The sequence below is a fragment of the Nematostella vectensis genome, chromosome 14, assembly GCF_932526225.1.
Source record: "Nematostella vectensis chromosome 14, jaNemVect1.1, whole genome shotgun sequence".
NCBI lineage: Eukaryota > Metazoa > Cnidaria > Anthozoa > Actiniaria > Edwardsiidae > Nematostella > Nematostella vectensis.
This window is the reverse complement of record NC_064047.1, coordinates 3,074,847-3,090,154: the sequence shown is the minus strand read 5'-3', so window position 1 is coordinate 3,090,154 and position 15,308 is coordinate 3,074,847. Positions and strand designations below refer to the sequence as shown.

General features: G+C 42.0%; 1 protein-coding gene across 1 annotated transcript; it reads right to left on the bottom strand.

The window, feature by feature from the left end:
- Positions 1-2: 2 nt before the first annotated feature.
- LOC5501520 (AT-rich interactive domain-containing protein 1B) lies at positions 3-14,904 on the bottom strand. The gene is made up of 12 exons (XM_032369810.2): positions 13,777-14,904; positions 11,069-11,365; positions 10,386-10,565; positions 9,235-9,442; positions 8,415-8,756; positions 7,777-7,914; positions 6,861-7,075; positions 6,206-6,247; positions 6,033-6,114; positions 5,306-5,400; positions 4,142-5,201; positions 3-3,944 (listed from the first exon to the last, which is right to left on the bottom strand). Exons 1-12 carry the CDS (start codon positions 14,674-14,676, stop codon positions 1,660-1,662), a joined length of 5,844 nt encoding a protein of 1,947 aa, XP_032225701.1. The 5' UTR covers positions 14,677-14,904; the 3' UTR covers positions 3-1,659.
- Between the last annotated feature and the right edge of the window lie 404 nt (positions 14,905-15,308).

The window sequence follows — 15,308 nt, the reverse complement described above, 5'->3', positions numbered from 1 at the left end:
TCTCGAAAAATTCATTTTATTCAGCTTATTCTTTTTTGATAATCTACAAGAGTATAGAGGTCACGTGACATCAGCCATACTTCCGTACCACTTTCTCTATAAACCTCTACTTGATATAAACAATTTACAGTATACACTTTATCTATCTTATCTACTTTTTACACATTTACTGGAATAATTTTGGATGATATCACGTTCATTAATATTCTGACGTATGTTTGGTGGAACAGACCGTTGACCAATGGGATGCGAGACAGATATCACGTGGGTTTGACCCAAATCTTACGATAACTAGCTTTAGTGATTCTCAAAAATAATGTGAATTCATTTGGCATGCATCTGCTTTAGCTTTTGACAGGTTAGCAAGAAAACCGTTCAGTATTACAAGAACCCATTGCAGAATCTACAAGTCCATGGAAACCATCAACTTTAAAAAAGAACAATCCAACAGAACTAAACAAAACTAGATAAATAATCCAATTCTAGAATATGCTTGGGTTCCAAACGCTTTCTTCTTTTTTCAGTCGCGAAATCATTTCGGAACTTTATGAAGCTCCCGCAAAGAATGATGGGTCGAGCATGACTTGGGATTGGCTTAATCCTGGCTAACCAATCAAAAGCACAGAGACCTTATCAAACTCCTGATTGGCCACGAGACCGACCAATTAGAAGGCTTGACAAACTCAACCTAACAGTAACACGCATTTAGAATCATCAACGGATTTCAATTCAAGCAAGCAAAACAAAACGTTAGAAAGCAGAGTAACTATACCTTCATCTCGGAAGCATATTATGTACTGTACTATTGGTATGGAGTCGGCTTGGCCGGTTCTAAATAGGAAATAGAAAAAGAACCCCCCCCAGACTCCCCTAGTCCCTAAGGGATTACTTAAAGGTCTGGTTACTCTGTTGTACAAAACATTATCTTCCCTACCATGCATGTCTTGGTAATGGAGCTGGTTTACTAGTTAGGATTGGATGGAGACTGTTGAAAAAACAACAAAAACAAGCACACATAGCCCGCAAGGCGCTTAGGGGCGACCATTAGAAATTTGGGGATAAAAAAACAAACACGCCAGGCCGATTATTAAAAAAAAAAAAAAAAAAATTACAGAACTCCAAGCACTAACTTGCATCCCACGAAAAAAAAAAAAAAAAAAATGTCACCTCCTCCCCAAATTTCTAATGGTCCACCCCTTGCATCGTGATTTTAGCCTAGACGTTTGCATGTAGGCTAACCACGTGCTGTCTTCCTTGTCCTGTTCCCGTCCTCCCATCTAGTAAAGATTCCTCAGTCCATTAACTCCCTACTGTGATCAACTTTGAATTTCTTCCCACTACACCATTGACCTGCTGAATAATCAGGCTAGAGAATTTTACAGCAGCTTCAAATATCCTACGGCTTCCAACTGCTAAATGGCCTTCTTGCTTGTAATTCCTTTAATTTCTTAATGCTTTTGATTGGACACTCATCTCACCGAAAAGCGTTGACAGATCAAAAAGCAAGAAGGCCTTTAATAAGTTGGAAGTCATCGTTGAGAATCTAGAAAACTTTATCGCAGATCAATAAGCGAGCAGCGCATTGGTGCAGTAGATAGAACTTGAGATGTCGGGAGTGAAAGGAATGTTGCAAATCATCGTGGCTCGTTTCAACACGTCTCATCTCGATAAATAATACAGAACGTCCGCCAAATGGCTCCCGATCATTCCATCCAGTAGTCGCAGAGTGGTGAGAACTAGAAGGCGATCCTGGAACGGCAGGAAAACTGCCTTGTTGGATTTACAGCGCGATAGACAGACGAGAGTGGACGCCGCGCGCCGCAGCATGTCCACGCTTGTGCCGCAAAAGTCCTCAGAAGTATACCCGCCCTGGGCAAGAGAAGACCCACTCGAGTACGCGTTAATGGAGTTCGCCGCGTCTTCGATGAACTGCAAAAGCATGGCGATGCACTGCTTCTTATCGCCGAGGTTGGCGAACTCGTTATCGCTCTGCGAGAGGTTGGAGAGCAGGACTAGGGTGAGCTCACGGCACACAGGGTTACCGCGCGAGCCGAGTAACCGCACTAGTGTATCGTGGATGAGCACGAGCTGCGGGGAGGAGGAGGTGGAGATGATTAGCTCTGCGTTACCGCCCAAGATGCTCATCTTGGCCAGGGCTTCCAGGACCAGCTGTTGGGCCGATAAGGAGGTACTGGGTGTGGCCGTCGGCATGGGGTCAAGCGCGTCTGCAGACTCGCACACAAGCCAGTGCAGCAAGCCTTCCAGTACGGACGCCCGAATTGTGTCCGAGTAGAACGTCAGGTCCAGCTGTCCTGCAATGTTGGACAAAATGACGAGAGCATTCTCACGCAGGACTTCGAGGCAGTGCCACCACCAATCATCCCGATCGTCGACCGGGACGTCGGGCTCCTCGTCCACCTGTAGGTAGGTCCGCTTATAGGGCACCCTGTGCGCGTGCTCGTGGTATAACAGTAGCAGTCGTCCGAGTATGAGTAACAGACCCGCATGCCGGTGCATCTCGATGTCATTTCCCGGAACAAACGACAAACCGCGCAATATATTCGACACGCAGATGCATCGCCGAGAAATCGCATCGTCCGATTCAGTTCTCAGACACAAGGGCGCGTCCTCTTTGCGCACGCATTCCTGCTCGTGCACGCATGCGCCCCTGTCCTGGCGCACCTTGGAAGCCACCAGAGACTCTATGTACGCATCCGTCTCGTCGCCGTCCGACTCAAAATCGATCAACAAGTCCAGCTCTTTCTTTAAGCGCCTCGTGAACCTCTCTTCTTCCGTAAGAGAATCATCGTTTCTAACGTCCACGTCGTCGGAATCCGGATCCATTTCCGAGCTCGAGTCGGAGTCTAATTCCCAGTCTTTCGATAGTGACTCGGACACGCAGTTCTCGAGTTTCACCCCACCCTTCCAAGTGTCCTCAGCGCAACATTTGGACTCGCACTTCTCGCCCGACTCGGTCTTAATCTGACACTCGTTCTTCGTCCTCGACTCCCGCGAACTCGCCACGGAGTCGCAGTTAGTTTTCACGTCGTTTATTGACTGGATATTATCCGACAACGCCTCTGTTTTGATGTCGACCTTACGAACAGCCGACGTGTTATCGTCGGAGCTATCATTTGCCCCATTACACTTGTCATTTACCGACGTTTCATTAGGCTCAACATTGCTATCTGGGCACAGGACACTATATTTTGGACACGTGACGCTACGGTTTTGACACGTGACGGCATCTTTTGAACACATTACGTTATCCTTTAAACACATGACATTATCGTTTAAACACGCGACCCTTTCTCGTGAACATGCGATACTATCCTTATTGCACGTGATATCATCCTTCGAGCAAGGGACATTATCTTTCGAGCACGTGATCTTGTCGGGCTGACATGCGTCGTTTTCGGGTGAATGCGTGGCAGCTTTTTCCACCGGTGCGATTGCTGTTCGCGCATGCGCTTTACGATGCAACGCTTTCCGCGGGCTCGTCGCTGTCCCTACGTGCGTCTGGATATGTGTTGTGACGTCACTTCCGCCACGTGACCACATTCGGGCTCTACTGACGAACCCCTCATCCGGGTGATCAATGGAAGCGGAAGCAATGAACGCCGTTAAGCTTCTGCACGAGTCCTCCTCCAACTTCTCATCCGGGCTCTTCTTCTCGTCGGGCTTCGCTCGGCGCTTGCTCGGCTTGTGCAGGAACGCAGTGCCGAGCCCGACCTCAATGTCCGACATTTTGCCGAAGATCTGCGCGAGGTAGCATCGGAAGTGGTCAAGCAGGTTATCGAGGAGGCCGGGCAGGTGCGACAGTACGAAGTAACCAACCGTGTTCTCGTCGTACAGAAGAATGTTCAGCGTGTCAAGGGCCCAGGTCGTCTCGGCCAACAACCCGGATTTGAGTGACATCATCACACGCCACGCCTCTACAGGGCCTAGGAAAGTAAAACAGGATTGTCATTAGCCTACTTCTTTAGTCAATCTCTATAAATAAGGTGTCAATAAAGGGGGTTCTACTGTATTTGAGAGCAAATCTGTAGACCTCCATACTAGCATGAAGGTGTCCAAATGAAGTTTTATCAAGAGGTTTCACTATGAATTTTCAAAAATAATGATTTGTGAGAGGTCTTACCCAAGTCTCTGGAGGTTAGCTTTCTCTTCTTGGTAAAGACAGGCCGAGTACCTTCCACACAATCTGCTGGGAAACCAACTTCCCTCTTCATGTGGCCGCTATGCTGTTGTGACTGGTTGTACTTGGGCTTTGGCGACAACTGCTGCGGAAGAACACCCTGCGACTGCACCATCTGGGGGCGCTGCATAGAAGGTGACGCCGAGGACTGGACATGGGGTGAGCTTGGGCGATAGGGTGGCATTGGAGGGTACTGTTGTCGGCTCTGGTAGGAGTTGTATGGGGGTGCTTGGGGGTACTGTGGCATGGATGGACGCATGCTGCGGCCAGATTGCCCAGGTGGAAGGTAGTCAAACATCTGCACAGGCTCAGACGAGGCATTGTATTGTGACCCTGGCCATACAGCTGTCATGGGATCTTGGGGACCTGGACTTGACATCATCGGCGCCTGCTGGCCCATGTGGGATGGCCGTCGAGGAGGCATACCAGGATACCCCTGCATTGCCTGCTGGTTCCTCTGGTATGCCAGCTGTGATAAGGCTGCCGCTCCTGTGAACTGGGTGTTGGGTGCTGATTGGAAGCTCTGGCTGGGGTACCCAGGATAGCTACTCCTCTCGTTGCCCATCATGTTGTAAGGAGGCATGTTATAGCCACCCATGTTTGGTAACTGCGGAGGGGCAGTATGTCTGGGGTCCATGGTATCGTTCATGAACCCCTTACTGCCTTCATAGCCCTCTTGATGGCCCTCATACGTCTGAGGACCATTGTATCCCTGTGGCCCGTTCATGTGGTTGTACCCAGAATTATAGGAATCACCAGGGATAGAGGTTGTTACTGATGCTGACGGGATGATGGCTTCAGTGCAGGTCACCATAGCGTTTGGTGGAGGTATCCCGGAATCTTCTAGATCATTTTTTAGAATCCCATCGACATTCCCCCCTTGACTGTCTTTCATCTCATAGGATAAGAGTAGCCTAGCATACTGAGTGCGAAGAATGTTGGAAAGCTGAAGAGGTGCTCCCATGTTAAAAATTACAGAGTCCCAAGATTTCTTCTTCACGATCTACAATACAAGAGACAATATAAGGACACTGGCTATTAAAAAGTAATCACAGTTAAGCCTCTAAGACCACAGGCTGTTTTGAAAATGACTAGCAAACGACAAACCTCTTGAAGGCCTCCACTCTCTCTAACAGCTCGGTAGAATTTAAACAGGTCTAGGGGCTCATTGTTGATAACAGGAACATGAGTTACTGGGGCCCCTGAAGGAAACAGTAATCGTTATTTCATAATAAATACAGCACCTACAATTCTGAAAAAGGGTGCAATAGAAACCAGCAAGCCTGGATGGATTATAACCAACCAAATAACTAGCCATAACTAACTGAACTTCACACAAAGCTTCATTGTATTCATTTGAAGTTTCTTTGGACTTGACTGAACCAGGCATTTCCACAAAGTAACAGAACTTTCCATGAACTCTTAAACTAGCCTAAGCAATCCTAGACAGACAATTAACTACAGTATTCTGAACTTCCATGAACTAACCTGAACTTTCAATGAAGTACAGTAACCTGAACATTCCATTAACCTGAACTTTCAACTAACTGTAGTTACCTGAACTTTCTATGAACTAACCTGAATTTTTCATGAACTAACCTGGACTTTTAATGGACTAGAGTAACCTAAACTTTCCATAATTCGGAACTTTCCATGAACTAGAGTAACCTGAACTTTCCATGATGCAGAACTTAAAATGAAATACAGTAACCTGAACTTTCAATGAACTAGAGTAACCTTAACTTTCAATGAAATAACCTAAACTTTCAATAAACATTTCTTAAACCAGGACTTTCAAGAACATTTCGTGAAGCTAAACTTTACATGAACTAACCTGAACTTTCCATAAACGAGGCATACTTGTCCAGGAAATTTCTTCTGTCAGGATTATCATCCAGCTGGTAAAGCAAGGCAAACTACAAAGACAACAGCCCAATGTTAACACATATTTTTTAATTTCTAAATTAAAGGAATAAGGATATAGGATACTGATATCAAACACTATACCTTTGCCTGTTGGAATGATGGCTTTGACTGGTCCTGGTTATACTACACAATAGAGAGGCAATGGTCTGAGTAAGTTATACTAGAATACAGTAAGTAGGTTATATATACTACACAGGTCTTTCTATGGCCCTGGAGTAGCGTTCCGTTACAAGAGCACTTGCCAGTGTAAAGGAGTACACTTTTAAAAAGTAAGTTCTACTAAAATAAGTATACTCTCAAGGGAGAAGTAATTAGGAAAAACAGGTGCATGTAGTCTGGTGCGTGAAGTCCACCCAAGGTGCGTGTAGTTTGAGTGTATGAGTCTAATAACACACAAAAAACGCACAAAATTCACAAAGTTACCTGCAGGCTGTACTATAGGTTATGCTACACAATAGAGAGGCAAGGGTCTGAGTAAGTTATACTGTAATATGTAGGTTATAGTACACATACACAATAAGGAGGCAAGGGTTTTGACAAAAAAAGCTACAAACATATTTACAAGCTGTAAATATGAACAAAAGGAAAATAGGAGATCAAATGGGCAATGACCATAAGCATGTGCATGTTCAGCCATGGAAAAAAAACAAGTTTGCACAAGAAAGCTGCAGAAGCAATGTGCCACACATAAGGTCACAAACTGTAATTGTTAGCCAATTTCCCATGGTTTACTTACAGAAGGAAGTGGTGCACCAGTCAGGGTCGGTGTGATGGCGTCAACAGGGATATCTTCATCCTGGTCATCGCCAAAGGACGAGGACGGGCTGGAGAGTCCAGTAATCCCTGCCTTAACGGACAGTCCTGAGAAAGTGGACATAGGCGAATCTGCAGAGGTGGCGGCAACAGTCTGAATGGGAGTGGCAGGACCACTATGATTCCCGTTGTTGAGCTCTGGAAAAGACATCAAACAACAAGGTCATTTGTAGTACTGTACCCTGTATAAGGAATCTATCAAAATACCCAAATAGTTACGTTCATTAACCAGAATTATGAACTTGATTCACCAATGTTTGTGGAACTCTTAAAAGAGTCAAGTATTAGTCTTTGGTGTAATGTAACCTGTACAGGGAATGCTCTTCTTCATCATAAATGCCACAAATGGGTATACCAAGGCTCAACATCTGTTTATATTTTCAAGGCACATTTGTGTGAAATTTTAAGATGGGAATTGGTTGTTTAGCAGAAATCTTTTTGCTAGCAAGCACCTGATAATTTAATAATTAGGAAAATAAAAATCTGTTTATTCTGTTTGTAAGAATGTCCATGTTCAACACTATTTTTGACTAGTACTTGCTTATATTAGGGTGATTTAGATCCACAACGTCAGCATCAGAAAGCTGCCTCATGCACGTTGCATGTCGCATGTGGCATGTTGTTCAGGAGTGCATTTCATGAATTTCCAAGTCCTCTTCATGATGGGACTCTGCCAAAAATCAGCCTGCGTCTGCAATAAAACATGCGCGAGGCAACATCCTCTGGCTGTCTTCTTGGATCTAAATCACTCTATCAGCTGATGGGAATAAATGTGGCCTGGTACTGTATTGTTGAGGAGCGTTAAATGAAGCAGTGATTGGCCTTCCTTAAAGTTGTACCTGACATTGTTGTAGGTGATGAGGACCGTGAAGAGGGTGGGCTCCGGTCTAGACACTCCCCACTCCCCATCATCTTTATCATGGTCTCCACATCCTCTGCAGTCGGCAGCTGGTTCAGACTAGGTGATGGAACTCGACCTAGGGTGTAAAATTCAGATGTTCAATTGCCAGATAAAGGGCAGGCATGGTAGATAGAGACTGAAACAAACAGTCAAGTAAAACTCAAAAACTAGTATTTTAGAGGACTTGAAAATGTGTAAGTGCTGTGGCCTGTACTATGAACTTGGTACAGAGGGAAAACATGTAAAACTACATAATCCTGGGAGTTTGCTATTTTGCCCCCCTCTATCTCCAATTATTTCTTCCCTTTTGCACATCAAAAAATCATCAGCAAGTCTTAAAGAGCAACACATGCTACCCTGAGTTTGGGGACTTCACTAGCTCACCACTGTCCATAGAAGGAGATTCTTAGAGCACATCAAAACAAGTTATCACCCTAGAGGTTAGTATCCATCAAAACAGAAAGTCTTGCATTTGTTTTTGCCAATTTTGTATTGGGAGCAACAGCATCATGCACCACTATGAAGGACCTAAGATCTCTGAAAGTGCTGCAAATTTCAAAGGGTCTTCTAGTTTACCTGTTTTAACACTGTTGATACTAGAGCTTGCATCCACTCCTTGCATTGACAAGTTTGGCGTGCCTGACCTTGGGGACGGAACAACCCCCATGGAGCCTCTGCTCCCTATACCACTTTCTTGGGACCCATAACTAGGTGGTCCGGACTGCTCCATAGGTCCCATACCAGGATAGGTCATGGAGCTAGCAGCTGCCAGTGCCGCTGCTGCTGCAGCCGCTGCTCCACTGTGGGACAAAGGCGACTCGGCAGGGAAGGTGTTAGGAGGGTTGGAGGAGGGACGGGTGGGATAGGCAGGTGGAGGTACTGGACCACTCCCCTGTAGAGGGTTGCCTCCTGGAAAACCTACGGAATACAACCACAAAGTTAGATGTTACTTGTGGCACACTCCTACAGTTATACTAAGAAAATATGACAATATGTAACAAAACAAATTTTATTGCTTACTTGAACCAAGTCTAAACAATTTAAAGGAACTAATTTAATCTGATATAAACTTTATACAGTATAGAGGATCAAGTTGGATTACCCTTTATAAATCCAGTGTACAATGTACAACCTTTGCTGGGACCTAGTACATTTCCAACCTGTTCTATCTGCTTGATGTGTGATGAACATACCTTAATTTTGCATTAACTGGCAAATCAAAGGCCGTCAAATAAAACTGAATGGTAATTTTGATGCATCCACATAATGTTTAAAATATACATCAGGCAGGAGCCCTGACTGATGGTATTATTATTCTATTTGGAAAATGTCAAATAAACTATGTACCACTGTTTGCGTTACTACAAAAAAAAAAAAAGTACAAACAATCCCTCACCTTCTGACAGGTTTCTCATTGGGGATCCAAGAGTGACGTTTGGTGAAGATGAACCACCTTGCAATGGACTCTGGAAGGGTGGGAAGCCTCGGGAGTATTGTGGCTGGTTTTGCCGATCAGGTGGCATACCTGTAGCAGGGAAAGGCTGACGGTGCAGTGGTGGCGGTCCGGATGGTGATGCGTCACCGATTATTGGCCCAGGAAAATCCTTGAAAAAAGTCACTAACATTAGAACAATTTAACCAAAAACTTTCCATAGTTTTTTTGATGGAAAAGTAAAAACTGGTGTTTTATAAGGTATACATAAATGAAAAGGTATGCTCAACACCTCTATAAAACAGAGTAATTGTCCTGACATTTCAAGTGTTAGCCATTCGTCGGAGGTTAAATGTGAATAAGGAACAGCAGTATAATTTAAAAGGTACAGTACCAGCCACATGTACATAACCTCCACTGGAGAGAATAGAATCCTCATAAACAGAATGCCACTCATGACTGGGGACTCAATACAAGATGTAATCATCCTTTAAATGGTGCAGCTATTCATGGTGGGATGAGTTTTGAAAAGATTAGGAGTTTAAATGAAAAACAAGACAATGACACAACAAACTAGAATAGAACAAGAAAAACTACAAACACACAACAGCAGGACAAAAGGGGAAGTTTTGTATTTTAACAAAAAAAACATAGTATATGTAGTCTGCTTTTAAGAAACCGAGTGAAAACAAAGCCACTCGATAATCACAAAAATTACTTACAGTACAAATAAAACAAGTGCCAAAGTAACAAACTTTTAATAAGTTTGGTATTTTAACAAAAAAAGCATAGTATATGTAGTCTGCTTTTAAGAAACCGAGTGGAAACAAAGCCACTCAATAATCACAGAAATTACTTACAGTACAAATTAAACAAGTGCCAATAATTTATAATAGTAACACAAATAAACAAGACTTCAAGACACATGATGAAGATATACATGTGTTTGTTTTAGGCCAATGGCATAACACTTTAATGCTATAAATGTTTTATTTACTTCTCTAAAAGCCTCTTGAATTATCTTGAGTAGTTTTGGCTTATCAGAAGGTTTAAATAAGAGAAGGAAGCAATGAAACCTTAAGAAGTAAATGTAAGATGCGTTGACTTACACTTACCATAGACGAGTCTGGTACACTGCTGGGGTAACGGGGCCCTGTAGACGGTGATCCAAACATGTCAACTGCCGGCTTTGGTAGGATTGGCTGGTGGTGCTGCATTGGTACTCTTGACATGGGGTTGGGGTTTTGGCTTTGACGTGAGGCCATGTATGGCGGTAACTGTGGAGGGTAGTTGGGCTGCAGAAAGTAATTAATAACAGTACTATACAGTATTATACTGTAGTGAAACTCCCAAGGAATAAATGCCAGTTAAAAAAATGTACACAGAGTTTGCAATCTAGGGAATCTAGGTTGGGTTGAATCTAGAAGATTATACACAGTTTATACCATCTATTGTTTTCTTTATACAGAGTTAAATAGAAATTTATTTGGAAATATCATAATTGTGTCTTAAAGTCAATTATAAATCATTTATCTACTCAATGAACCTGAATGATTGTTAATTTGTTTATTCTGCATGATTTTAATTGCTTTCAAGCATTCCAAAATAACTGTAAAATTGCTTTTTATCTGAGCAAATACCCCATTAAACAGCCTCAGCCAACCACCATTTTGTCATCTTAGCAGAGAAGTGTGAAAAAGCATCAATTTCCATCCGCTGATTTGGGGAAGCCAATGGGTTATTTTCTATTAAATCAGGTAAATTAAGTATTTAACTTTGTTTTTAGATTATTACCAACCTGTGGGAATCGTTGTTGGTACTGCTGTTGCTGATAGGGGGTCATGTCTGGTTGCGACTTGGCCACCTGGTTGGCCATAGTACCCTGCCGCTGGGGCATCCCCATAGGGTTATGGCTGGGTCCCATCATGCTTGGAGGCATACCCATGTTGTTATAGTACTGTTGTGTTTGGGGCATGGGTTTCATGGAGGGGCTCATCATGTATGGGTGAGGTTGGCCTGGCTGCTGTGGTGGAGTTGTTGGGTATTGAATATTTTGTCCCATGTAAGATGGCCGTCTGGGAGGCATGGGAGAGGCCTGTTATGATAAATAAAATAGTTGAGTAAAGATGGTTAAAGGAAATTATAGGAATTGAAAATAACGACCCTTGGAATGACTTTTCAATGTTCCTAAAAACTTTATTAGCTAGTTGTCTAAAATAATGAGCTGGCTGTATATAGTTTTAAGAAAGCAGCATTAATGCTTTAGTGTAGTGATTGTCTTAAGGTGAGAATGAATTCTCCACTTAGGCAGCATCACCAAAACATAAAAAAAAAACACACAGTGATTTCAAATAATTGTATATGTTGGTTAGTTATGTCTAACCAACTGGTTACCAGTAACAATTCAGCCATCAAATACCTAAACCTTCTTTTTACCTAAGTATTGTACCTGGCTAAATATGTAATACTGTATTTACCGCGACATATAATGCACACCCACACATAATCCGCAGCCCAATTTGAAAGGCCTTTTTCAAAAAAAAAAATAATGATAACCCGTGTATAATACGAACTCCAATAGAAAAGATAAGGAAATCAGAAACAATTACAAAATTACAATTAACGCCATTTTAGGTGAGGTGAAGAGAGACTGGGTCGGGTAAATTCCAACATGGTGGACAAAAAGAAAATCGTGCAGGAAGCATAAATAATTGCTGTTTTTTGGCAAGTTTTTGGGCTTATTTTCTTACAAAACACATGATGGGGAAATTAGAGATATTCTTCGTTTAGAATACCTTTTACTATGTTTTAAGCGTTTTTGTGGCTGTGTCTACTGAGAACAATGGGTTCCTTACTGAGAACAATGGGTTCCTTACTGAGAACAATGGGTTCCTTACTGAGAACAATGGGTTCCTTACTGAGAACAATGGGTTCTGCGTATAATGCGCACCCCGTTTTTCGAGGTCATTTTGGGAGTAAAAAAGTGTGCCAGGAAATACGGAAGAAAGACAGCAAATTCTGAAATGCACTTTGTCTCATTGTTGTGTTTGTGTGACCTAGCTTATGCAGTTTACTAAAAAAAGGCTTGATTCAACTGAAAAAGTAGCTGCTAGTCCCGTAAACTTCAAATAAAGCAGAACCATAGATTGTATTACATTTACACGCATAATTATAATGTCTAGATATCAAGACAATAATTGGTGAAATTCCTTCTCAACAAACTTTTTGCATGTATGTCACAAACTATATATAAAAGAATGAAAAAAGAATAACCACTTTGATTTTAGTAAATAAGGCCTAGTGATGGTTTTAAAACAGATACTATACCACGCTTTGATTGCTAATGTTCTAAACTATTATTCAATCATATTTTTTATGTGGATTTCATTTTTTCCCCTATAAGGTGAGCTAAGCAATGTAAGGATACAAACTAGGCAAATCAAATATTTTCATATTTAGTTGTTACTTATTTACCCCCTTATTTACATACTCAATCACACAACACATAAATGTATGTTTATCCTAGCATACCTAGCAAAAAAACTGAAATTTGCATCCGGAACATTGGATGTCTGATGTGTGCCATCTGATATAACAAATCTCTATGCCACGAGAACAGAATATTTTATCGTGCAAGTTAAGGTTGTAAGACTGACGTTTTTGTACAATCTTGGGAGTACACTGTCATTGTTTTGCTACATTTGTAGTACAACATTACATGTACAACCATGATCAACTTGATATATGCAGACAAAGAAAATTTGAATAATAATCAACTGAATTGAAATACTTAAATCTTCCAGTCTAGTTCTTTCTAACTCTGGCAGGCAATAAAAAAAATCCTAAAGAAAATAGATCAATTTCATTGATGTATTTTAGGATTAATGTGACAGATGAATCATGCTAAATACTAGACAATGACAGAATTGACAAACAATAAAAACCAAACCAGACAAAATACCCAGACACAACTATACATCACATCACTATAATTATCCTAAATAAAACACAGCTCCAAGGGTATATTTTGGTGCGAAATTCAAACGTATAAACTTCAGGGCCAACAGCTTGGGAAGCCAGTAAGAAACAACACCGTCTGAAAATGACGTCGATTATTTATCAACTGACATGTCCTTAGCCAATCAGACAAGGAACATGATATATTCACTGTGTCCGACAAACTTTGAAAACCTAAAGGAAACCACTATTTATCCAGATTAAAACCGTTTCTCTCTTGAGACAATCAAAATCCTTGCGTTACGTTTAATTTTCAGGCATTGGGACCGCTTCATGCGGCGATAAAAGCTCTATGAAATTTGATCTCTTCGTTTTTGCCTGAAAGGGCCGCCATTTTTCGTTGTCCTGATATAAATATTTTACTGCTATGTCTAGGGCGATATTACCAGCACTGTAGTAGTTCGGACACTAAGCCGGTTGGTGGAAAATCTGGCATAATTAAATATCCAAGGGCACTATAGATTGGTAACGAAATCTGACGCGACTTACCGGGTTTTGAGTTCTAGAAATCGCGGGAGAAATAGATGAATTTGTTTGGCTAATGCTCGTCTGGTATCGGTTAGGTAGCCAGGGAAAATGTTCACTAGAACTTAAACCACGATCATCCGCAGATGTAGAGGATGTCCTATTCGTTGAGTGTGTATTATGTGATTCCTGAGGGAAATAATTTTGAGAGAAGGGGCTTGGTGACTGTCGATTTACACTCCGCATTTGCGTATCGTTGTTAGCAGACATGTAAGATCTTTGTGGAGTGGTGTATTGTTCTGAACTACGCATCAACGGTGATGCTGAAATATCGTGAGAACCAGCGCCGTTATTGCCCTGAAAACCCCTCATTAGATGTTCCTGTCGTTGACTATATTGATTGTACTGGTTCGTAGGGGGAAGACTGGGATTCGTCTGCCCTCCTGGAAGCATTTTCAGACTCGAAGAAGGATTCGCATGACCACTAATGCCCAAGTTTCCTTGATCAGAAAACTGGTTATTCATATGTGATAACAAATTCACCCCTGGCGTAGCTTTACTCTGTAGACTTGTGTTAGATTCTATTGGCAATTGGAAGCCGTTTGTATTCGATAAAGCTTGACTTGGCCCATTTGTATTAGCGGTCGCCATTTTGTTGGTCCAAAATCCAGTATTATTATTGTTATGTAGTGTGGTGTATGGCTGTCTGTTCGGTCCCTCGACTATGTACTCTTCCAATTCCTGTAGAATTTCTTGATCCCTTCGAGTCAGCGAATCCAGGCCATCATCGGATAATTTACTCCTTTTGGAATAATTCGCAGTTCCCTGTGCGAATTTAAGCGCTGTGTTGGTCTCTTCTGAGACCGAACTATTGTTAGTGCCCGAATAGGGAAATGATGGTCTAGTAGAACCATTAGCTAACATTTGGCCACCAAACTCGAGCCATCAATATGCTGCTAACTCGCATTTAGGACACCATATTGGCCGTAAAAGCCAACTATATGACTTAACCCTTCATGCGTTCAAGAAAGCGAGTGTTCTTAGTGCTTCCCTGGTAGATTTTGAAGGGTTATTTTACGTTGCTTTGTAAACCTCGACGTTCGGTTCAAAGCTTTTGCTCAATGCTTCACAGCCATCTATAGCCGAGGGACCACGTGTTTGAATGACAGATCAGAGTGTATGACGTCACATGGTACACGAGGGCACGGGTAAAATATAGTGCCTCAGCTAGGAACATGTGGAAAAAAAGTAAAAAGAGCAATAACCGAAGAAAGTAAATTGGCAGAGTTATGCTTTCTAACATCAATTTTGAAAATATTTAACATTACAGAATAGAAGAAATGTCTTAGTGTTGTGTCTCTTTGTTGTTGTGAGGCTCCCTGTTCTCTCAAATTTCTACAAAAAAGACCCGAAAACGACACAAAAGAGAAAAATCACATTATCCCGTTTGTTTTAAATTAAGTGAATAAAGAACCATAAGATGATTTTCAAAACAAGGCAAAAAGGATTTTGTTCCTGTAAAAACAATGAGCTGATGCTGATGTTATTCTATCTGC

What these genes read in the sequence shown, in the direction of transcription:
- LOC5501520 (XM_032369810.2), bottom strand. Translation starts at nt 14,676, where the DNA reads ATGTTAGCTAATGGTTCTACTAGACCATCATTTCCCTATTCGGGCACT. An exon ending in CATCATTCCAACAGGCAAAG is followed by an intron (nt 6,115 to 6,205) that starts GTATAGTGTTTG and finishes TTGTCTTTGTAG; the next exon opens with TTTGCCTTGCTTTACCAGCT. An exon ending in AGAGTGGAGGCCTTCAAGAG is followed by an intron (nt 5,202 to 5,305) that starts GTTTGTCGTTTG and finishes CTTGTATTGTAG; the next exon opens with ATCGTGAAGAAGAAATCTTG.